Source organism: Vipera berus (assembly GCF_964194415.1).
Source record: "Vipera berus genome assembly, chromosome: 7".
NCBI classification, from domain to species: Eukaryota; Metazoa; Chordata; class Lepidosauria; order Squamata; family Viperidae; genus Vipera; species Vipera berus.
In genome coordinates this window covers 13904037-13929451 of record NC_138209.1, presented here as the reverse complement: position 1 = coordinate 13929451, position 25415 = coordinate 13904037, and the positions used below count along the sequence as shown (strand labels likewise).

The 25415-nt window shown below is 42.2% G+C and overlaps 1 protein-coding gene across 3 annotated transcripts in view; it reads right to left on the bottom strand.

The window, feature by feature from the left end:
• The window catches only part of LOC308670895 (E3 ISG15--protein ligase HERC5-like), a 54836-nt gene that overhangs the window by 24025 nt on the left and 5396 nt on the right, over positions 1-25415 (bottom strand). For all 3 annotated transcript variants that reach the window (XM_081332698.1, XM_081332699.1, XM_081332700.1), the window contains exons 2-13: positions 19271-19397; positions 16573-16649; positions 16153-16374; positions 13802-13893; positions 11856-11986; positions 10285-10433; positions 9598-9671; positions 7818-7921; positions 6467-6526; positions 5880-5982; positions 2858-3041; positions 260-426 (exon numbers count right to left, since the gene is read on the bottom strand). In XM_081332698.1, the coding sequence (XP_081188824.1) occupies positions 260-426; positions 2858-3041; positions 5880-5982; positions 6467-6526; positions 7818-7921; positions 9598-9671; positions 10285-10433; positions 11856-11986; positions 13802-13893; positions 16153-16374; positions 16573-16649; positions 19271-19397 (1490 nt within the window). The remainder of the gene's footprint in view (positions 1-259; positions 427-2857; positions 3042-5879; positions 5983-6466; positions 6527-7817; positions 7922-9597; positions 9672-10284; positions 10434-11855; positions 11987-13801; positions 13894-16152; positions 16375-16572; positions 16650-19270; positions 19398-25415) is intronic.

Below are 25415 nucleotides of genomic sequence, written 5' to 3'. Positions count from 1 at the left end.
AACAAAATCAAAGGCAGTTAAAAAGAGATATGTGTGTGTCATCATTCCTTTGTGTGTGTGTGTGTGTGTGTGTGTGTGTTTTTCTCTTCATGTTGATTGTACAGCTTTAATACAAGGATAGAAAGGAAAATATACGAAGTACCAAAAAACACACAAAAAGGAAGGGGGGGGGAATAAATGAAACTAAAGAACAAAACGCACTATTCAAACTGAATGTTGAAAAAAACATTAGTATTTTCAGTCCAAGTTTATTTCTTACCTGATAAAGCATTCGGAAGACCTTAAGAAGTATAATAGGCTCATTTTTCCCTGGACACCAACTACGGCGTGGTTTATAATACGAAAGCATACTAACAGTAATAAGCCTTTGAAACATGGACACCAGATCCTTAAATAAGTGGGCTTCCAGATTGGACCATAGAGTTTCTGAAAAGAGAGCAGACAATAAAAGAACACAGAACATTTTCCTTTATCTTAACTCAGATTCACAACGGGATACGTTTGTACTATTGCTACTGGATAAGGCTAGAATCTGGGCTGATTAAAATTGAAACAAAAACCTGGGAAGCCATATTTAATTACAGATTCAAAATCGTTTTGTCAGGCCATATTATTATTATTTTATTATTATTTATTGAATTTTTATACCGCCCTTCTCCCGAAGGACTCAGGGCGGTGAACAGGGCATATAAATAGAAATACAAAAGTTAAAAAAAGATTAAATAATTGCCCAATTAAAACAATCAAAATGTAAAACCCATTAAAACCCTAAGTTTCCCCCATCAGGCCAGGCCAGCTTGTTCGAATAAATGGGTCTTTAACCCGCGCCGGAAGGAGCGAAGATCCGGTGCCATCCGGAGCTCAACCGGCAGTTGGTTCCATAAAGCCGGGGCGCCCACAGAGAAGGCCCTCCCCCTGGGGGCCACCAGTCGACATTCTCTGACCGGTGGCACCCTGAGGAGGCCCTCTCTGTGGGAACGCACAGGGCGGAGGGGAGTCGACGCCGGCAGCAGGTGGTCTCCGAGGTATTCCGGACCCATGCCATGTAAGGACTTAAAAACCATCACCAAAACCTTGAACCGCACCCGGAAGACAACTGGTAACCAATGCAGCTCACGGAGCAAAGGTGTAACATGGGAGTACCGGGAAACTCGGTCACATATAATGAAGCCATCTTGCAGGCTCCCTGTTTCCAAGAGATCCCTAGGACTGCCGGAAAAGTCACATATTGAAGGATTTCTGGGAGGTTACCGGGGGTCAGAGCTAGTCCCACAGTGGAAAGAAAGGGGTAATGCTCCAAAGGACGTGTGCCATAACAGAAAAGGCCCAGGTCCTGGGCCCCATCAGATGTAACTCCTTAATAGATGGGGTCTGCAATAGGCCCTTCCTGGCTGGCCTGACAGGATGGGCAGATGTAATTGTGAAGAGGTGATTTCCTCAAATAGTTTGATGATGATGATGATGATGATGATGATGATGATAATAATAATAATAATAATAATAATAATAATAATAATAATAAGTAGTAGTAGTAGTAGTAGTTGGAAGGGACCTTGGAGGTCATCTAGTCCAACCCCCTGCTCAGGCAGGAAACCCTATACCATTTCAGACAAATGGCTGGCCAGTCTCTTCTTAAAAACTTCCAGTGTTGGAGCATTCGCCACTTCTGGAGGCAGGTTGTTCCATTGGTTAATTGTTCTAACTGTCAGGAAGTTTCTCCTTAGTTCTAGGTTGCTTCTCTCCTTGACTAGTTTCCATCCGTTGCTACTTGTCCTGCTTTCAGGTGCTTTGGAGAATAGCTTGACTCCCTCTTCTTTGTGGCAGCCCCTGAGATATTGGAACACTGCTATCATGTCACCCCCTCACCCTTCTCTTCATTAAACTAAAAAAGGTAAAGGTAAAGTTTCCCCCACACATGTGTGCTAGTCGTTTCCGACTCTAGGGGCCGGTGCTCATCTCCGTTTCAAAGCCGAAGAGCCAGCGCTTGTCCGAGGACGTCTCCGTGGTCATGTGGCCGGCATGACTAGACGCCAAAGGCGCACGGAACGCTGTTACCTTCCCAACGTAGTGGTCCCTATTTTTCTACTTGCGTTTTTACGTGCTTTCGAACTGCTAGGTTGGCAGAAGCTGGGACGAGTAACACGTGCTCACTCTGCTACGCGGCACTCGGGATTCGACCCGCCAAACTGCCGACCTTCTGATTGACAAGCTCAGCGTCCTAACCCACTGAGCCACCGCGTCCCTCTAAACTACACATACCCAATTCTAGCAACCGTTCCCTATATGTTTTAGCCTCCAGTCCCCCAATCATCTTTGTTGCTCTTCTCTGTACTCTTTGTAGAGTCTCGACATCTTTTTTACATCGTGGTGACCAAAACTGGATGCAGTATTCCAGGTGTGGCCTTACCAAGGCATTGTAAAGTGGTATTAGTACTTCACGTGAACTTGATTCTATCCCTCTGTTAATGCAGTCTAGCACTGTGTTAGCTTTTTTGGCAGCTGCAGCACACTGCTGGCTCATAATGAAGTGATTGTCTACTAGGACTCTGAGATCCCTCTCACAGTTACTACTATTGAGCAAGGTACCACCTATACTATACCTGTGCATTTGATTTTTCCTGCCTAAATGTAGAACCTTACTTTTTTCACCATTGAATTTCATTTTGTTAGATAGCGCCCAGTGTTTGAGTCTGTCCAGATCCTCCTGTATCTTAAGCCTGACTTCTGGAGTTGGCTATTCCTGCCAGCTTGGTGTCATCTGCAAATTTGATGAGTTCCCCATCTATCCCCTCGTCCCCTGATACTTCTCTGGAAGTTTGAAATGTCAGCGAAATTAGCAAATGAACGCCTGCCTTACCTAAGGCTTGCTTGCCCTTCTCTGGGAGGTTCCAGATTGCTTTTGCCAGTTGGTAAAGAAGAGGATCCGAATTGAAATCTTGCTTTTGTAAAAGTACGGGCACAATGAGGAAGATCCTGAGTGCTTCTGGCGAGGTTGGGGAGTAAAAGGGACAATCCAGAAGGCTCTTCAGGGCCCTTTTCACCTTTGAAGAGAAGAAAGGAAGAAGAAAGTAGGCATTTTTAATTCATTTCTTGAGTCCAGTTTTCCTTCTTGCTTTTCCCTATCTGAAATATCTGAGCACATGATCAAACTAGCCTTGTATCAAACTAGCCTTGTGGTGCGGCCAGAAGAATCTTGAACTAAACACACTCAAAACTGTAGAAATGATAGTAGATTTTAAGAGAAACCCTAAAATCTACCAACTGTTGCAATACTAGATAACACAGTATCAACAGTAGAGACCTTTATGTTTCTAGGTACTATAGTATCTCAAGACTTAAAAAGGTCACCTAACATTAAAATAAAGGGCGGTGGCTCAGTGGGTTAGGATGCTGAGCTTGTCAATCAGAAGGTCGGCAATTTGGCGGGTCGAATCCCGGGTGCTGCGTAACAGAGTGAGCGCCTGTTACTCGTCCCAGCTTCTGCCAACCTAGCAGTTCGAAAGCACGTAAAAATGCAAGTAGAAAAATAGGGACCACTACAGTGGGAAGGTAACAGCATTCTGTGCGCCTTTGGCGTCCAGTCATGCCGGCCACATGACCATGGAGACGTCCTCAGACAAGCACTGGCTCTTCGGCTTTGAAACGGAGATGAGCACCGCCCCCTAGAGTCGGAAACAACTAGCACCCATGTGCGGGGGAACCTTTACCTTTTAACATTAAAATGTCATCAAAAAAGCACAAGAAAGAATGTTCTTTCCGCGCCAACTCAGAAAGCTCAGATGCCCAAGGAGCTACTGATACAGTTCTACAGAGGAATTATTGAGTCTGTCATCTGCTCCTCTATAACTGTCTGGCTTGGCTCTGCAACCAAACAAGATAGACACAGACTTCAATGGATAGTTAGGACTGCAGGAAAAAACAGTTGCTACCAGACTGCCTTCCATTGAGGACCTGTATACCGCACCAGTCAAAAAGAAGGCTGTGAAAATATCTACAGACCCCTCACATCCTGGACATAAATTGTTTCAACTTCTACCCTCCAAACAACACTATAGGACATTGTACACCAGAACAACTAGACACAAGGACAATTTTTCCCCCATGCCATCACTCTGCTAAACAAGTAACTCCCACAACACTGTGAAACTATTTAGTAAGACTGTATTACTATTACTATTCTATTATTATTTTTCCTATTACCTATCTCCTTATATCTTTGTTGTTTGTATCTTACGATTTATACTGTTTTATTTAGTTCGTAGTATGATTTATGTTGATTGCTTATTTAGTATCCTATGACCATCACTAAGTGTTGTATCTTATGATTTATGATGAATGTATTTTTACCATGACTATAATCATGATTTATCACTTATAGCTTTTATGTACAATGAGAGCTTATGCACCGAAGACAAATTCCTTGTGTGTCCAATCACACTTGGTCAATAAAGAATTCTATCTATCTATCCAGCTCTTTACTGACTTTTCTTACAGCAAATGCATGGGACAAAATAGGGTATAGTACTGAACACAGCATAAAGTCTAATGGGGAAAACCAGAGAGAAAGTATTTGAATTGTAAGTCAAGGACTCAGACTGAGAGTTATTGCTAGAGACTTCTCTAAGTTCTGCATTTTCAATCAGGGGAGACATCTTATGTAACATGTATGCCATGAAACATATTCTGCAAGGGGAATGCACATGAATTGACAGCATAATCTAGAACAGTTCTTCTCCAATCTGTGGTTTCCAGGTGTGCTGGGATTACAAGCTCCATTAAGAGCCTCTGTTTAGTAGAAATCTTCAGGATCATTAAGAATTTGAATGCTTATTCTTGCATTGGATTTGTTTTCCCCCTGAGAACCAGTTTGACCAGAACCAGACAATCAAACAGGCCAACCATGCCTTCATTATAGTCTATATTTTCATTATATTGCCCTGCTGCCTGGGCATTGATGGGAGGCAAAAGACAAAATGAGATTGATGCTGTCACTGCACAAATACCATGAGCTAGCTAGCCTCATCAGGGATGCAAATGTATAATGGAGGCATTTGTATTATGCACTTGTTTTTGGTGACACTTTAGTTTGCTGTAGATCAGACATGTCAAACCCGTGATGTCACATGACGTCACACAATGTATAGGAGCTTTTTCACCATTGTTGGCAAGGTGGTTAACTGGTTGCTAAACATTCTCAACAGCCTAATTTAGCTGCTAAAAATGTTCATCATTTGTTTTGTCTATGAAACAGATGCAGAATTTTTTTAAGAAGTTACTGCAAAATAAATTAGGCCCATGGCTTGAGGTTTACATTCCTTCTCTGGAACATACTTATTCCAATTGTTCCAAAGAAGGTGAAGCAGTTTATTGGAAATTAATCCTCTAAAATTGGGATTAATTTATTTATTCCAAATAAAACATACTTGTTTTAAGCCAACCAAATTCAGGAGGAAGAAAAAAATGTTCCATTTTGTTATTTGTAGCGCCTTTATTAAACAAATACATTAAATGTTTCTCCAGCAATTATTAATTGATCCTCTAGGTCAGGGGTGTCAAACTGCGGGCCCGCGGGCCAGACGCATCATCTGGAAGCCACGCCCACCCCATTGCTGGCAATGGCAAAACTGTCCTGATACGTTGTGCGACATCACATGACATTGTGAGTTTGACATGTCTGCTCTAGGTAAAAGAATTGCTGGCCTTGAATAAACCCTGCATTCTGCTGTAACCATAAATTACAGACAATCTTGGTATAAGCGGCTTTCTTATAAGCTTCTCAGCCCACTCAGAATGATTTACTTGGGTTTGACTCCCCATAGAGAAACACCAGGAAATAGTCTATTATATTCTATATGTGAAATCTTAATGGCATGTTATACCTTTTTGAAGACTTTAGGCTTACTGGCAATCTTCTCAAAGAAAAGAAGAACAGCTGACATATCAACACCAACAGTCTCCTCAAATGTTCTGAATTTTTCCTCTCTGCAAGAAAGATAAGGATCAATCACCATCATAGTCTCTTCTCTACCTAATGGAAACTTGTACATTGTGAAAAATTTGGATTAGATTTGGCTATAAAGGTTACTCTGTTGATTGCAAGATTGTAGCAACTAGACCCTTTTATAATAATTAGCAAGGTCCTCAAGATTGATAGCAATAGCACTCAGACTTATATACCGCTTCACAGTGCTTTACAGCCCTCTCTAAGCTGTTTACAGAGTCAGCCTATTGCCCCCAACATCTGGATCCTCATTTTACCGATCTTGGAAGGCTGAGTTAACATCAATTTGATCAGAATCGAACTGCTGGCAGTCGGCAGAATTAGCCTGCAATACTACATTCTAAACACTGCACCACCACTTGATAAATACACCTCCTAATTAGTTTTGCTCTATGTTAAGCATGTCTTCCTTAATTTACAATAACAGTTAGAAAATGTATCAACTCTTTGATGGATGCAAATTACCTTTGGTGTAGAAAACTGCCATTGATGCAAGCTGCTGATGAGAAGATCAATTTAATATTCCTGTTTATGGAAAAGAAACACAAGCAGTGTTTTTTATTAGTTTGATTTCAGAACTGAGCTGGATTCACAACTAAGACGAAATGGACAAGAATCTTTGGTTATAAAGCTATCTAGCTGCTTCCAACTTCGTTTTGGAAATGAACTTTGTGGTACCTTTTGTCCCTTGCAGAAAGTCATATAGTACTAAAATCTTTGTAATAAAAGGGCAAGAGAGAAAAGGCAACATCAGGACCATGTCTATCACGTTCTTTATTATAGGACAAACATAAAAGGCCTTTTCTTCCATCAAAAGCCCTAAAGTTACTTGCTGGAATCAATAGACCCAGGAATCCAGTAGGCAGAAGTTACCATTTTGTCGGTAAAGTAATGTCAAAGTTTATAATACCTTCTACAGTTTAGCATCTTTTAGACATATTGTGAACGCCATAGTTAGGTGCAGATAATGGCTCTTGGTTCAGACATTAAAGAAGACGTTACTTTTAGGAAATAAAAAATGGAAAGAGAAATATTTAATGCTCTTGGAAGGTGGTTGGTTTAGATTGCAATCCACGTGGCCCAATAGTTATAAGGTGGTGGTGACAATTATTGTTGTTTCTGTCTGACATATCTATTGGGAAGTTGTTTGATTTGATCTTCACATACATTTGTGTGCTCTTTGAAATGCTTATTTGAAAAAGAAACAGTGTAATGTATGCATGTACTTATGTACATATTCTTATATAAAATATATTGGTGACTTTTAGAATTAAAGACCAATGACTCTAGTTTAAACTATAGAATCCTTAAAGGGAGACTAATACCACTAAATCGAGAAACACCAGTCTATTTTTCATTGACCAGATATTGCCCAGTTGCATTTGATTCTGGATTTATAAGATTATTTTACAAACGCTAATTTATGACAGAGAGGTAGTCCTCATTCATTGACCACACATTCAGCAACAGTTATGATGGTGCTGAACAAGGGGGACAGCCAGTCCTCATAACTATGGCTACTGCAGGGTCCATTTGTCGTCCTCATTCTGACAAGCAAGTCGATGGGGAAGCCTGCAGGAGCTCACAAATGATGAAAACGTGATTGCAAGAAGCTGCATCCACACGGGATTTAAGTAATGATAGCAACTGGGATTGCTGGAGCAGCTGTCATGTGTCAATGCGGTTACATGCCATTGCGTTTTATGACTATATTACTTAACAATGGAGTTCCCAATCCCAATTACTGTTGATAAGTGAGGACTGTCTATTTGTTTCCAGCAATTGTGGAAATCAGATGATCCATGGTGGTATTTACCATTTTATATTATCCCAGCAGCTGGGATCCGAATTGGACAACCACTTAGTAAACTTTTCCTCCTCCACTGTGGCCAGTGTTTGCGTTACATTAGCGTATGCATTCTGCAAAAAAAAAAGGTAAAAATGTATTTTCATGTATCTGGTACAATGTATATGGCTTCATGTTTAAACTACGGATCAGGAGAAGCTGTACATAAAGGTACAGCTTCTGTTCTAATGCAGAGAACAGAATTATAAAAATATTGAAACTGTTGCATGAGCAACCCACAAAGAGCGAAGTTGATTTTCAAGCATGTGTATGTATCTATGTGTGTGTGCTTGTTTGGCCTTTTAAGAAATCAGTTTTTAGCAGAATGAAAATTACCTTACCTCAAATATTACTCCTAAGGCAGGGGTGTCAAACTCAATTTCACTGAGGGCTGCATCAGCATTGTGGTTGCCCTCAAGGGGCCAGGTGGATATGGCCAGGGTGGGCGTGGCCTACTGGGTGGGCGTGGCTAGAATGCGTATGGCCTACTGGGTGGGCGTGGCCAGCTCTACATCGTTCGCATCAAGGGTGCCTATGGGGGCCTGGGCAGGAGTGGGACAGATCTGAGGGTCTCTGGCAGAAGGAGGGTCTCTGGGCCAGGGCCAAGGCAGTGGGGGCCGTTCCCTCACTGTTTCCAGGATGGCTTCACGGACCACATGAAACCACTTCGCGGGCCGGATCCGGCCCCCGGGCCTTGTGTTTGACATGTCTGTCCTAAGGGATAGAAAATATTTTCCCCGAACTGGCTATAAAATATATCAGGAAAAAGAAATTCAGGTTGTACATCCATTAATGTGGCGTTTCCATATATAATTTGGATCATACATGGATCCATGTATAATTTGGATCTCTCTTAGATACTAGAAGTTGCCTGATTATATTAACAATAGCTTGCTTGCCTCTCCTAGCAGGTGACAAGCTTTATGTCTTCTTCTGTTCCACTTCAATTCAGAAGTACAAACACAGCCTTTTATTAGAATTACAATTTATATATGGAGCCCTAAATACTATGCACGCATGTGCGGGGGAACCTTTACCTTTACCTTTAAATACTATGTTACTTTTTAAAAAACAGAGATCAGTGGAAAAAGAGTGATGAGCAGATGACAGCCCTTGCCTGACATTGCTTGGATTTGGAAAAAATTAAATTGGTTAATATCTGGACAGGAAATGACTAGAAAATACAAATGACTAGAGATTAGATTAGTGTTTCTCAACCTCAGCTACTTGTGGACTTCAACTCCCAGAATGGCTAGCTGGGGAATTCTGGGAACTGAAGTCTTAAGTATCTTAAAGTGACCAAGGCTGAGAAATACCAAACTAGACTGTGAACTTGGGAAAAATATTAAGGAAGAAAACCAGGATGAATTGTTTCTAAAGATTACCCTAAATCTAAAGTATAATTGTATACACCTGTTCCTAACACATCAACATGTCTCAACAATATTGTTATCTTTCTACTGATAAAGGATAAAATGTGATTGAGACAAGAATTTACTAACTGTCTGGATAGACACTGAATAACCAATAAAACATTTTGGAACAATAATCCATGTCATGGATCATTGCATTTAGGCTTATCATGTGAGTGAAATAGGGCATTTTTTCAAAGCTTTAGGCAAGCCCTGCTTGACTCATGACAAGGCCAATTCTGGAATGAATTTTTTTAAAATATTAGAAGTCAAATGTTGGCATTTTGTGTTACAAATTATACAGTATATGTTTGTTGGCAAGTTCCCCATCTGATTACCTTTTCTTCCAGATGAAGCACAATACTTTGGTTGTCTCCAGCAATGATTTTAACGACCTTGCCCAAGGAACTTCCTTTAGAAAAAGACAGAAAAAAGAGTGACTCCTCCTTTAAGATTAAGAAAGATTTCTATCTAGAATCCAGTTAGTAGAACTTTGACTAAGGACACTTACAGTGCAAGCTACTCAGCTAAAAGAAACTTCTCAGTATCTACTCAGAATCAATCACTGCATGTCAAGAATCAACTCAGCACATTGAAATAGAATCAGCTGCTGTAATCAAGATACTTATTTCCAGTGCTTTTTTTGTAAAAGAAAAAGGTGCCGGAACTCACACATGTCATACAACCCGCCTTGCCTACCCTACAAGGTTCCATCCAAAAAAAGGTGCCGGAACTCCGTTCTGAGCGTTCTATGAGAAAAAAAGCCCTGCTTATTTCAGAACACATATGCTGTCAAATCAGGATTGTCCATTAAGACAACATAATTGTAATCACAAGCCAATATCCCATCCCAATTTTGTTCTCTGACACAGCCTTTATTTGTGTCTTGGTCACATTTTTCCCTACTAGCCACATCTCTCTGTATGCATCAGTTTTTTTAATTGTAACCTGAAAATAATTTTCAATCTTAGGATTTAGCTTGTAGCTTGCATACAACATCCAGCTGGAAAAACGGAGTGACTTACTGTACTTCATGTGTTTGTTACGAACAGCCAGATCAAGAGGAAGGGGAACCAGCTGATTACTTGTTCTTCCTTCTCCAAGTTGCCCTTCTCCTCCATAGCCAAATGCATATACTTCCCCAAGTGACGGGACATAAACCAAAGTGTGCCATCTGTTTGCAGAATCAAAGATAGTTCATAGGTAGAAGTTTTATCGATCTCATCAGGCCTTTGTAAACTGAGACGATATTATGACCGTTGACCACAACATGTCCTTGTTCTGTTGTTTCTTTACAACTCTGAAGCAATAGCTTTTGATTAGCAACAACCCTTGATTTGGGGACCAAACAGAGACCTGTTCCATTTCTTGGTTTGCAGAATTTTTATTTCTTGATTCTGAAACAGTTATTAGATTTGCCTTTATAGTATTTCTCTCTGCCATTGTTGTGATCTGCCTTCCCTGCATTTTTATTTACTGATTCATATTCGGGTTGACCTCTTTGAAAATCTTGAACACAGGAGTCAATTCTCTATTGTCAGATTTTAGCACTGAATATCACCAACCTATTTTTTTTTTAAAAAAAAAACCTCAGATGCCTTGCCAGTGGTGAGACATAGCTTGCTTTCCATTTTTCATATATTCCATTTTTCAGTATTCAAAATACATAGGCAAGATACTATCTAGTCGCTCAATACAGCACACACACATATATATAAAAAATCCTACAGAGAGTTCCATCTACCCTACCCCAAGGCCTGGGAGAACAGCCAGGTCTTCAAGGCTTTCTTAAGGATGGAAGCCACACGGATCTCAAGAAGAATCGAATTCCAGAGAAATTATCTGGATTCCCCCTAGATGGCATTGTTTCATTGAAAGGACCTGGAGCTCACACACTCTGTTGGCTCATGGTGGATGGGCAGAAAGCATGGAAGATTAGGCAGTCCTTCAAGTAACCCTGGGCCTCTGCTAGGTAGGTTTTTTAGGCAATAAGCAGCATCTGGAATCGAACCTAGGGCAATACGGGCACCACTACAGTTCATGAAGCAAAGGTGTCAGTTAGACAAGCTGAAGCATCACTTCAGCTGCTGTAATCTGGACCAGTTGAAGCTTCCAGTTGGTCTTCAAAGACAGCCACTTCTTGGTGCTCTCTGAGCTGGCTTGTTTTCTTGCAAACGTTTCATTACCCTAACTAGGTAACATCATCAGTGCTAGTAAGGAGGTGCTGTTTGCTGTCGGTTTATATTCTGGTGTCTTGCCTGTCTGGGTGGGTGGGGGTGGTCTTAGGGAAGACACCAGAATATAAACTGACTGCAAATAGCACCTCCTTACTAGCACTGATGATGTTAGCTAGTTAGGTAATGAAACGTCTGCAAGAAAACAAGCAAGCTCTCTGAGGACTCCTCATGCCAACCCTGAGCTACAAATATTCTCCTTCATTGGTACCACACATTAATGTATGTGTTTCTCTTACTTGTTGTTGCCTCCTTCCCACTGATGTGCAACTATGGAGGGCAGGAACCTTTTCCTGACTTCACTTGATTCTAGTTGTCCTTCTGACACCATCAAATATTTGGAAGGAACGGGGATTTCTTACCTTCCGCACGCTACCTGGGTCACTTGTGCACCAAACAGCTCTGCCACAAGACGTGGAAACAGCTCGTTGCAGGTGGAATTGTGGCCAAGTTGCCCGTAGCAGCCAGATCCAAAGGTGCAGACTAATCCATCCTTAGTGGGAAAGAGGAAAAACATGGCACCGTTCAATACAATGACTTTGTCACTTGGCTGGGAATATTAAAAGTTGTACACATTACGAAGGGAAAGAGGAATGGTAGTACATAGTAGAAAGTATGTAGTCTATATTCTGCACTACACAGACATCACCAAGGAAACTTAAATCTGTATCAAGGAGTGGGGTAATTGCAGTCTGTACAATCATGCAGTCCTCAACTTACAATCATTGTTTAGTGATCATTCAAAGTTAGAACAGCACTAAAAAAAAAGTGAATTATGATTATTTTTCACACTTACTACCATTGCAGCATCCGCAAGGTCACGTGATGAAAATTCAGATGCTTGGCAACTGGTTCATATGATAGTTGAAGTGCCATATAATCATCTTTTATGACCTTCTGACAAGCAAAGTCAATGGGGAAGCCAGATTCACTTAACAACTGAGTTACTAATTTAACAACTGCAATGATTCACTTAACAACTGTGGAAAAGTCGTAAAATGGGGCAAACCCCACTGTCTCACCTAGCAATGGAAATTTTTGGCTCAATTTTGGTTGTCAGTTGAAGGCTGCGTCTATTTTACTCCTGCTAAGAGTACAGCTGTGTTGGACTTTGCATGGCTTATTGAGACCTACAGAATTGGCCAGAGGTCCTTTCACAGCCCTCCTATAAGCCTTGGAATTGTATCTGTAGACCTGCATGGCAAATGTTGAAGTCCCTTTTAATTTCCCACAGTGCCCTTAAACATAGCATTGCTGTAAGAGTTGATTCTGTGATTGAACAAGATTTTTTAAAAAACTGTAACCCTAACCCCATCCATGTATTGATGTGGGCAAAGAAGAAAATTCAAGCAAGGAAATAAAGTTGTATTTATTTTACAGTATTTATGGATGCCTCAATTAATCACGATCCTCTTCTGGATTGTCCCATTTGTGTTTCTTTGACATTAGATGCAAAGCACCTTTATCTGAATGTGGTTTAGAATTCTAGATTAGACTGTATTAGTACAGGTAATTTTTGACTTAGGATCCTTTGTTCAGAGCAGTGTGCCCTGCCCATATCACCATGGCAGCCACTGCAGCACAAGATGTCTCTGTTGGGTGGGCCCACCTGTAATGTATCGGGTTCTTCGTGCAGGAAAGAAGACGAGGCAAGTGAGTTCAGCAAAGCTCATGGTTTATTGCTTGCAGGATCTGAACTGAGAATTGGGCTGCAGCTTGCAGCAATTTATAGCCTGGCCCCTAGGCAGCAGCCAATAGATTTAAACTAACCCAATGCCGCCTAGGGCAGACAATAGCAGCACTGGAAACCTGTAGTCTGGGTTGCTGGAGAGCTGTTAGCTGCTCCAGCTAACCACGTGGTGCTACAATTGAGCCCAATACATAACAGCACCAATGCACAAACTTTCCCTTTGTGCCAACATTCCTGGAAAGCATAGGCCTTCTCCCTGTCCCACCACTCCTAGAAGGCTTGGGCCTTCTCCCCACCCAATTGTGTAGGTGCACTCACCTTATCTTTCTATACAGCTGCCAACAAGTATGCCCAACCAACACGAGACACAATTACTGTAGAAAGCTAGCCAATGTAATATTTCCAAAGGTAGATACAGCCTCAGAACATTGTGTGTGGGTCAGTAGGTCATCTTGAGAGGTTTCTGAGACTCTTTCTAGCCTTCAGAATCATCATGAGGGCTGGCACCTGTCTCACTAGTTCTGAGACAAACTCCTAGAGGTGAATCCGAAAGGAAGGCATCACAGAAGATATCACACAAATCAGATGAAAAGTTTTTTAAAAATGGTAAATATAAACCTTTGAGAGAACTGCAGTGTGCTCGCCACCACATGAAATAAAAACTGTCTTCTTTTGCTCCAATGCCTTGACGTGTGCAGGAATGTATCTGTCTGAAAGGTAAAAGGAAAATTAAATATAACCACTTCCAATGACAATGCTTTTCAAAAAGGTGAAATAAAATCTGTTATTGTATTTAACACGTACAATAACAGATGGTTAACAGAGGGATTTGAAGATTAGTGTAATGCTTGGGCTAACGTGTTGACTTTTTTAAAAAAATATGTACTATGATCCTGATGTTGGGCCGATTTGATTATCAGATAGAGATATCCTTACCAGGAATATTTTGTTTGTTTAATGTAGTATTTTTGTTAAATTGGGACGGGAAAGCTTTTAACTATTTGTAAACCCATTATTTAAAGAAGAGGAGAATTTATCATTTTTTTCTTTTTTTATTTATTTATTTATTTATTTATTTATTTATTTATTTATTTATTTATTTATTTATTTATTATTTTATTAGATTTATATACCGCCCTTTCCCGAAGGACTCAGGGCGGTTTACAGGGTATTTTAAAATCAAACCAATACAAAATACAAAAGTTAAAAAACAATTAAAAAAGATTAAATTATCCCTAAAAATAAAAACCCCAGTTAAAAATTCTCAGCCTGGGCCGGAGAGCTCAAAGAGCCAGGTCTTGATGCTGGCAGCAGGTGTTCCCCTCAGCATCCAGTCAGGCTGAATTCTATATGTTTATGTTTAATGTTAAATCAATTTGATATTTAGCACATTTTTTTCTTTTTTGTATACATTTTTTCATTTGTTAGTGTTGGATGTATGTCTTTCTGTTTTGCACACACACTTACACACACAAACTTACACACACACACACACACACACACCCCAAAAAAAATCAATAAAATTAGTGAACTCCGGGATATAAAAATAGCCTTTTTATTACTGAGCTTTCATCAACTAGCTGTTGACATCATCAGAGTAAGGGCTGAACCTATATGTACATTTGTGTGACCATTTTAATGGTCAGGACATAGAACATATATACAGCACGCTCACCACCCTCTCGCTCGCATATAGACTCAATTGTTCTGGCTTTGATTTAAAAACTGGTCTTGTCTGAAATTCAAAACTCCCTCCTCCCAGCTGTTCGGCGCATAAGTCTCACTGCACTGTGCACAGCCGCACGTCGGTTGTGTCTTCACGAGGTGTGCAATCGGCCTTTAGCCCTTACTCTGATGATGTCAACAGCTAGTTGACGAAAGCTCAGTAATAAAAAGGCTATTTTTATATCCCGGAGTTCACTAATTTTATTGATTTTTAAAATATCTACACCTGAGATTCAAGTATTTAGAATGATCAAAGATACACACACACACCCCTTATAAGATGAAATAAAATCATTTAGCAGAATTGGAAATTGTTTTGCATACAAGATTGGATTCTTTGTCAACTACTGTGCTTCCTTTCTCTATTTAAGAACATACAGGGACTACAATAGAGACCCCAACTTTCATTGTTAAACAGTGTAGACATTAAGTGAGACATCATGGGACTGCATCTGATTTTACAACTTTTTCCCCAATGCCATTAAGCAAATTTCCATGGTTATTAACTGTGACTTGCAACCTTCCTTGCTGGCTTCACCATTGATTTTGCTTATCAGAAGCTGGCTGGAAGGATTGCAAATGGTGATCATTGCTGCGATCATTGCAGTTTGCAGAATGGTTGCCAAGTGCCCAAATCACAATCATGTAACTATGGGGACACTGTGGCAATCATGTGAGGGCCTGTGCTAAGTAATTTCTTTTCTAATGCCATTGTTAACTTTGGTCACTAAATAACGAGCAAGGACTACCCATATTTGAAAACCAAACCAGAGCTTTCCAAATGTGTTGATCTAAATTGCCCTCAGGACCATCTTCTCCTAGATCAGTGGTTCCCAACCTTTTCTATACCCCGCACCCCTAGAATGCCTCTGATGTATTCTCGCACCCCTTACAAAAGTTCGAGATAACAGCAACACATTATGCATACACACTATAATTGTGAAAACCCAACTTTTCGCACCAACTGGAATATCGCCTCGCACTCCCGGTTGGGAACCCCTGTCCTAGAAGATGCGAGGCCCTTATTGCTCTCTGATGAGCTTGGTTGTTCTCCTGCAGATGTTTCATTACCAAATTAGGTAACACTATCAGCGCACTGATGATATTACCTAGTTTGGTGATGAAACGTCTGCAAGCTAACAACCAAGCTCAGAAACTATGAGTTTAGCTGATCCATTTTCTATGATTATGAATGAGCGTCTCTCAAATGCCTCCTCCACCCCATTCCCAGAATTTCTCCTCACCTTCTGTGTCTCCAAGGCCCAGTTGTCCAAACGTATTCTTTCCCCAAGAGTAAACAGTCCCAAAGATAGAGACAACCATACTGTGAGCAGATCCAGCTGCAATCATAATCAAAGGAATGCCTTCCAGTGCTACGACCAGCTGTGGATCCTTAATGTGGCCCTTCTTCTCTCCCACTCCAAGCTGGCCGTGTTCATTCTCACCCCAGGCAAAGAGTTCTCCTCCTGAGCACAATGCACAAAAAGAAGCTGTTAATACAGAGATATCCATATTTATCTATATATTTCTATCCTGCTCTGCTGACATGGAAGCTTTTCTTTGATTTTAAGTCAGTTGGGGCTGTGCACATCTGCGGAGACATTCCAACTGAAGTAAAAGGCAAGTAAAAGCATTGTTAAAAGAAATGCACAAATAGCCAGTACCTTTTGAAAGAGCCATGGAATGATGGTCACCACATGCAATCTGTACAATGTATTTGTTTCCTAATTCTTTCAGTAGTCTGCAAAAAAAAGAAAAGAAAAGAAAAGAGGAATACATGTTGCTCAGTTATCAATACCTCTTATATAAGAAGTAGACAAGAGAGTCAAATGTAAAAACACCTGTCACCGAAATGTGTGCTTCACAAACAGCTCTGTATTTTCATATTACTCTACTAGTAGTTCTCACGCGAGGCATAAATGGCTAGATTCAAATTGTCTTACTTCAGACACATTACTGTATGTCAGGGGTGTCAAACTTGCAACGTCACGTGATGTGTCGCAACATATTGTGACTTTTTTGCCATTGCCGGCAACAGGGTCACTATGATGCATCCGGCCTGTGGGCCGGCAGTTTGACACCCCTGCGGTATGTGAAGGTCCAGTTCTCTGGAGAAGGCCCTAATGCTGGGAAAGATAGAAGAAAAGTGTCAACTTCAACGAACCTGGCTGAAGCCATCTTTGTTGTTCTAAGTTGCCACATGAAAGGGAGGGGAAAGGAAGCCCATTTTGCTAGACTAAACAGATTGGGTCCCATGGGAACCAAGGTCACTCCCACACAAAGAAAAAGGAGAGAAAACAATCTGTTAAACAGCCCGCCAAATACTTTCACTGGATGATGTGATCAGTAGTATAGTTGAGGGAATGGAATTATTAATTTTAATTATTTGGGATCTTTGGGGAGGGGGATTTTCAGACTTGGTTTAATGTCCTGGTTCCGACTGATGGAACCAAATAAATCAGAACTCCGAGGCGAGAGATTTCCTCAAAGAACATGTTTGATTTGAGGAAATCTGCAGCCTCGGAGTTCTGATTTATTTAGTTCCATCAGTCGGAACCAGGACAAAAAGAGAAGAAGAGGATGACCAGCGGTAAGGCAGTGTTCCAATACAGGTAGTCCTTGACTTACAACAGTTCATTTAGTGACCGTTCAAAGATACAACCTCACTGAAAAAGTGACTTATGACCATTTTTGACACTTATGACCATTGCAGCAACCCCATGGTCATGTGATCAAAATTCGGATGCTTGGCAACTGGTTCATGTTTATGACAGTTGCAGTGTTTTAGGGTCTTTTTGCAACCTTGTGGCAAGCAAAGTCAATGGAAAAATCAGATTCACCTAACAATTGTGTTACTAACTTAACAACTGCAGTGACTCACTTAACAACTGTGGGGAAAAAGATTGTAAAATGGGACAAAATTCACATAACAAATGTCTCACTTGCCAACAGAAATTTTGGGCTCAATTGTGGTTGTAAGTTGAGGACTACCTGTATCTAAGGGGGTGGGGAGTCAATCTATTCTCCAAAGCACCTGAAGGCAGGACAAGAAGCAATGGATGAAGTAAGGAGAAAGTTCCTGACAGTGAGAACAATTAACCAGTGGAACAGTTTTCCTCCAGAAATTGGGTCTGTCTAGTTCAGGGGTAAGCAACCTCGGCTCTTTTATGACTCATGGACTATGCTGACTCAGGGAGTTGAAGTCCATGAGTCATAAAAGAGCTGAGGTTGCCTACCCCTGGTCTAGTTTAATGAAGAGAAGGACGAGGGGGGATATGATAGCAGTGTTCCAATATCTCAGGGTTTGCCACAAAGAAAAGGAAGTCAACCCATTCTCCAAAGCACCTGAAAGAAGGACAAGAAGCAACGGATGGAAAGTAACCAAGGAGAGAAGCAACCTAGAACTAAGGAGAAATTTCCTTACAGTTAGAACAATTAATCAGTGGAACAACTTGTCCCCAGAAGTTGTGAATGCTCCAACACTGGAAGTTTTAAAGAAGAGACTGGACAGCCATTTGGAAATGGAATAGAGTTTTCTGCCTGAGCAGGGGGTTGGACTAGATGACCTTCAAGGTCTCTTCCAACAACCACAAGACCATCATGATCATCATAATCATCATCATCATCTCCAAGGTCCCTTCCAGCGCTATTCTGTTCTGTTCTATTCTATTCTATTCTATTCTATTCTATTCTATTCTATTCTATGCTATGCTATGCTATGCTATGCTATGCTATGCTATGCTATTCTATTCTATTCTATTCTATTCTATTCTATTCTATTCTATTCTATTCTATTCTATAATAAATAAACAATTGGAAAGAGATATCTAGTGGGCTGCTGCAATGTTCAGTTCTGGGTCAAAGGCTCTTGAACAGTTATATTAATAGCTTGAATGAGGAAGAGAACGATTGTCCTGTTTTTTTAAATATGCCCTGAAATAGTGAGAATGTAACTCTTTTTCTTTTGGAAGAAAACTTTCAGGTGAATAATTGCATTCAACAAAAAGGAAAGCAGGAACTTGCAGGGGGAAAAAATAGCCCTATTATTTTAATCTTGCATTCTTTTATCAGAACTGAAGAACTGGGATGAGAAGCGAAATGTTTTCAAGGAAAAAAAGAACAACAAGAAAATCCAGCTGCCTTTTGAAAAGCACCTTTGGGACAACCATGGCCTGGAAGACCGAGAGTCTCCATAAACATTCTGCTATCAAGCTTATTTTTAAAAGCCTCTTTTTCTCTGCATACAATCCATGGAATCAGCAAACTGAATGGTGATTATTCTTCTAGCCATGAGCCTTGTTCACTCAGGCTTAAAAAAAAGACAACCGCCTTACCATTAATATATAATAAGGAAATTCCTACCTTATTTTTGGGGTTTGGGTTGTAATATCATGCTCCGAAAGTTTTCCATTCAATGAGAGAATAAGCAGGTGAGATGCTTCACAATCCACTGAATTTATCCTGATTTTCTCTTTTAAGCAGATGCTCCCTGCAAGACATAGCACAAGACTGTCCACCATGATTTTCACTAACCATTACCTTAATTGGTACTACATTTATAAATGTTGCAAGCCACACAAGGAATTCTGCTGGACCTAAAGGTTGGAGTCATTGTGAAGGGGAGTTAAAGAGAAGCAAGGTTATCACATTTCAGTCTTTACTCACCTAGGGATTTCAACTTGATTATTTGGGGGCCATTCTATGTCTCAGCTCAGTCTAACCTATGTGGATGTTAACAAGATCAAAAGAGCAGAAATGTCATGCCCTGATGTCCTTGACTAATAATTAAAATAATTAAATTAAAAACTCCCCTTTTAAGACCCTGTAATCCCTTAATTCGGGGTGGAATCGGGGCAACGGGATGGATCTGAGCATTTACTGGCCGGATGCCCTTCCTGACACCACACGGAGTTTGCAGGAGATATTTTTTCTTTGCGCCTGAGAGAAACATCTGCCGCTACGTAGGAAGGATCTCTCAACCTTCCGATTGGACGGTGAATGTCTTCACCACTAGGCCGTTACGCCACTCAATTAAAATAATTAAATAAATAAATATTTAGTTAATAATTGAATTAATTAATTGTGAATATACTATTAAGAGTTAACAGCATAATGATGATTAATTATTGATACATTAATAATTGAAAACACTGGATAACGAAAAATATTTTTGATGCATGTACTTCCTAAAGCAGAACTGGGTGTCCTGAGACATTTGTTAAGTGAATCCCCCCCCCATTTTATGACCTTTCTTCCCACAGTCATTAAGTGAATCACTACAGTTGTTAAGGTAGTAACGCGGTTGTTAAAGCGAATTCGGTTCCCCGTTGACTTTGCTTGTCAGAAGTCCCCAAAGGCAAATCACATGACCCCGGGACACTGCAACCGTCACAAATAGGAGCCAGTTGCCAAGCGTCTGGATTTGGATCACATGAGCACGGGGGAATGCTGCGATGGTTGTAAGTGTGAAAAATGGCCATAAGTCCCTTTTTCAGTGCCGTTGTAACTTTGAACAGTCACTAAATGAACTGTTGTAAGTCTAGGACTACCTGTACTCAAAATGGCTCCTTGAGGGAAGTGTCCACTAGCGTGGTAGAAGAATTAAAGAAATTAAAGAATTAAAGAAGAATTAAAACACCAGGGAAGCCTTGAGATGTGCAAAATGTAATATAATGCATTTACAGGGGGCTGCCATTGAAGAGCATAGAAAAGCTTCAGTTGGTTCAAAATACAGTGGCTCACGTAGTTTTTTGCACAAGTCTTAACACTTGTGCATGTGTTACCTCTTTTGCAGGAGCTGCGTTGGCTGCCCATTCGCCTTCAGGTACAAGTCAAGATGCTGGGTGTCACCTTAAATGCCCCTACATAGCTCAGGGCCAGGTTATTTGAAAGACCACCTCTTCCTAGTTACATCCACCTGACCCACTGGGGTGGAAAGAGAGGGCATGTCACACGTCCTACCCAATAGGGAAGGACATCTTGTGAGACCGAGAAAAAATAACTCCCTCCCTGTGGAATGTAATTCTCCAGAAACAAGATAAGTTCCCACCATTTTACTTTTCCAGAAAGCCCTGAAGAAATGGTTCTGTCAGCAGGCTTGGGGAGAGAATCAACCAAGTGGCTAGCCCAGGGGTAGGCAACCTCGGCTCTTTTATGAGTCATGGACTTCAACTCCCAGACTCAGGAATTCTGGGAGTTGAAGTTCATGAGTCATAAAAGAGCCAAGGTTGCCTACCCCTGGGCTAGCCTGATTGTATCTGTTGCTGCCATGGTGAAGGCAGCTGATGTTGTGGGTTTTTAATGCTATAAACCAGGGCTTTTCAATCTTTTCACCCGTTGTACCGCTTTTAGGATATGGCAACATCCGTGTACCACCAGTCGCCTAGCAAATGTCAAAAACTTGATGACCAAAAAAAAAAAGGAAAAAAGCGATGAAGTACAGGTAGTCCACGACTTACAACAGTTCACTTAGTGACTGTTCAAAGTTACAGTGGGCAGCGAAAGAAAAGAAGAAAGATAGAAAAAGAAAGAAAGAGAATGAAGGAAAGGAGAAAAAGAAAAAGAGAAGGAAGGAAAGAAAGAAAAAGAAAAAATAGAAAGAAAAGAAAGAAAGGAAGGAGAAAGAAAGAAAGAAAGAAAGAAAGAGAGAGAGAGAGAGAGAGAGAGAGAGAGAGAGAGAGAGAGAGAGAGAGAGAGAGAGAGAGAGAGAGAGAGAGAGAGAGAGAGAGAGAGAGAGAGAGGCTTTAGCAACTTGATCTGCAGCCATACTCAAACTCTTAAATGCCATCCAGGCAATTTTGTCATTCGCTTATTTGATAAGCTAGGAGAGTTGCAATGTGAAAAAATTAATTCCCTTTACCAATTTGTGGCACTGAAAAAAGTGCCCCGCAAGGCACAGCCGAGCAAGACACCTGCCTGCCTGCCCAGCAGCACTCTTCCTCCTGTCCGAGGTTTTCAATGTTGTGAGCATTTCTGTTGAGGATTGCCAGTAGGGGTAGGGTGGGGGTGGGGGTGTTTGGTTTTTATTTCCCCCCCCATCTGCTGAGTGGTTGCAGAAGGTTTTGGTCACTTCACATGACCCTGGGACACTGTGACCGTCATAAATATGAATCAGTTGCCAAGCATCTGAATGTAAATCACAAGACCCTGGAGATGCTGCAACTTTCCAGCTGATCGGTGCTTCTTCTGGGCTCAGCAAAAGCATTGGGTTCAGCGCTGAGCTCCAGCTGGAGCCTGGCACTGATCCTGGCGCTTCCGCTGAGCCCTGACAGCCCTGCAGCTCCAGCCGTCTCTCGGTCAGGCTTGTGCGGTACTGCCACCGGTTCAGCTCATTCCCCTCCCCCGCTACCAGTTTTCTAGGATGGTCATGTACCACCTGCCAGGTGCTAATGTACCACAGGTGGTACTCATACCACTGGTTGAAAAGCCCTGCTTTTCTGGAGTACAGGTAGTCCTCAACTTATAACTACAATTGAGCCCAAAATTTCAGTTGCTAAGCTGAACTCAGTTGTTGAGTTTTACGAACTTTCTTGCCACAGGTGTTAAATAAGTCACTGAAGTTGTTATGTTAGTAACTCAGAATCTGGCTTCCCCATTGACTTTGCTTGTCCGAAGATTGTAAAAGGTGATCACGTGTGTTATGTCCTCGTGCCGCGACAGATGACTCGGAGACAGGGTTAGGGTTACTCTACTTTATTGCACTCCACGTGGCCGAACTGGCCTTGCTTGCCCAGGTTACTCTTATATCCCCCAGTCTCTACCTAGCGCTAGCCAACCCGCTGGCTCCATTCTCCCGCTGTGCAGGTGTCACCCAACCTGGTGTCCAAGAATTCCCGCCAGCCAGGTGGACCAATCAGGCGGCTGGACAGGTGCCTACAGTACACCCCTTCCCCCCCCAAATGTGAACTAATCTATAACCTGTTGCTATTACCACCCTCCTGATTTACTCTCTTACATAATCCTTTAGGTATGCTGGAGGCCTGTGTGCCCTGGCAGGGTATCTACCTGGTGGATTGTCTAGCCTGGCCTCCCTTCCTTGGACCACCCCCGTTGACGCTGGCTGCTCCCCACTCTGCGGGTGACCCGCTGGCTGTGATTTTGGTGAGTTCTCTTGGCACTGCCCCGTTGACTGGTTCTGATGACCTGGATCCTGTTGTTGGAGCCCTTGGTGGTCTGGCCGATGGTTGTTCGGCTGTGCCCGTGGTGTTTGGCTGGGGTGTTTGAACTGGGAGTGGTTCGAAGTGTAAGTTACTCTGCTGCTGTTGTTGCTGCATCTCCTTGGGTGCCTGCGGGGTATTCTCTGGGGCCCTTTTTCTCAGTTGGTCAATGTGTCACCTGACTTGACGCTCCCCTTCCCCTTCCACGATGTAAGATAACGGCCCCAGCTTGTCCACAACCACTCCCTGTGTCCACTTGTCCCCTTGGCCGTAGTTCCTGGCCCACACTAAGTCCCCAATGTTCAAGGATCTGGCGGTGGAGTCCTGTTCTGTTTCAACTGTTGCTCTATTCGGGTGGAGTCTATCTAATTTGGTTGTGAGTCTCCTACCCCACCTCATCTTCACTGGGCTTTTGCTGTGCACGGTGTTGTGTGTTGTGCCAGCAAGAACTGGGCCAGTCTCTGGTGCCAGTGACACACAATGATCCGGCGCAGCGCCTCTTTGGTTGATCTCACATTTCTCTCCGCCAAGCCGTTGCTGGAGGGGTGGAAGGGTGCCGTCGCTGCATGCCTAATCAAGTTGGCCATGAGGAAGTCCTGAAATTCAGTAGAGGTGAATTGAGGCCCATTATTGGATACAATTACGTCCGGTAACCCATGTGTGGCAAAGAGTCCCCTCAGCACCTGTATGGTTTTGGCTGACGTCGTGCTCTTAACAGGCACCACCCTCTAACCATCTGGAGTAGCTGTCAACCACCACTAAGAATGTTTGTCCTTGGAATGGCCCTGCGTAATCTATGTGTATTCTGGACCATGGGTTGTGTGTTGCCTCCCACCTGTGTACCGGTGCGTGGGGTTGTTTGGGCCTGGACCTCTGGCACTGGTAGCACCCTGCTACCCGCTCCTCTATGGCCTTGTCTAATCCTGGCCACCACAGGTAACTCCTAGCGAGGGCTTTCATGCGCACTATCCCGATGCCCTTCGTGCAGTTCGCTTATGACCTTATCTCTTAGTCTCCCCAGCACTATCACCCTATTTCCCCATAAGAGGCATCCTAGGTGCGATGACATCTCGTCCCTTCTCGTGAAATAAGCCTGGAATTGTGGTCCCAGATTTTTTCCTTGCCACCCCCCTTGGACCCACATTGCCACTCTGCTTAGTACTGGGTCCCAGGTGGTGGCGTTGGCAATGTCTTTGGCTGTTAGTGGGCATTCAGGGAGTTCTTGTATTGTGAGAAATTGCCCGGCTGGTGCTGGGTCTGGGTCTGTTTCTGGTAAGGGTAGCCTGCTTAATGCATCCGTGTGGCCCATCTCTTTCCCTGGTCTATATTTGATGGTGAATGTGTATGCTGAGAGGAATATTGACCATCTCAACATTCTTGGGGACATTATTTGTGGGGTTTGTCTATCTGTTGTGAACAGCCCCAGAAGCGGTTTGTGGTCAGTGAATATGGTGAAATTCCTTCCATATAGGTAATCGTGGAACTTCCTTACTCCTGCCACGATTGCTAGCGCCTCTTTATCGATTTGGGCATAGTTCCTTTCTGCTTTGGTCAAGGTTCTGGAGTAGTAAGCTATGGGTCTTTGTTCCCCATTGCTGTCCAGGTGGCTAATTACTGCCCCCACCCCATGTGGTGATGCATCACACGCTAAGCATATGGGCTTACTCTCAATAAAATGAGTGACTGTGGAATTGCTAGATAGTATTTCTTTCAGTGTTTCAAAACTTCTCCTGTGCTGTTCCTGCCAATTCCACATGGCTTTTTTGTCCAGCAACCTGTGGAGAGGTTCTGCTATGGCAGCTTTGTGGGGCAGAAATGAATGATAGAAGTTTATTAGTCCCAAAAATGCTTGTAATTCTGCTTTATTTTGGGGGGCTGGGGCTGATTTTATTGCTTTTATTTTTTCCTCTGTTGGGTGGATGCCCTGAGCATCAATCCTGTACCCTAAGAACTCAGTGGATGCTACTCCTATGGAGCACTTTTCTTTTTTTAGTTTGAGTCCTGCTGCTCTGAATCTCCCAAGTACCTTTTCTAACCTATCAGCTAGTACCTCCTCATTTTCCCCTGCTATCAGCACATCATCAAAGTATGGGCAAACCCCAGGTATACCTTTCAGAGTTCTTTCCATGACCTCTTGGAATATGCCTGGAGCTGCTGCAATTGCAAATTGTAATCTGTTGACTCGTAACGCCCCCTTGTGGGTGACTATCGTTTGTGCATCGGCTGCTTCCCTGGTAACTGTTAATTGCAAGTACGCTTGCGCCAAGTCCAATTTAGCAAAGATGGCGCCTTTCTGGATGGCCGCGAGGACCTGTTTCACCGTCGGGACGGGGTAAGCGTGCTGATTTAAA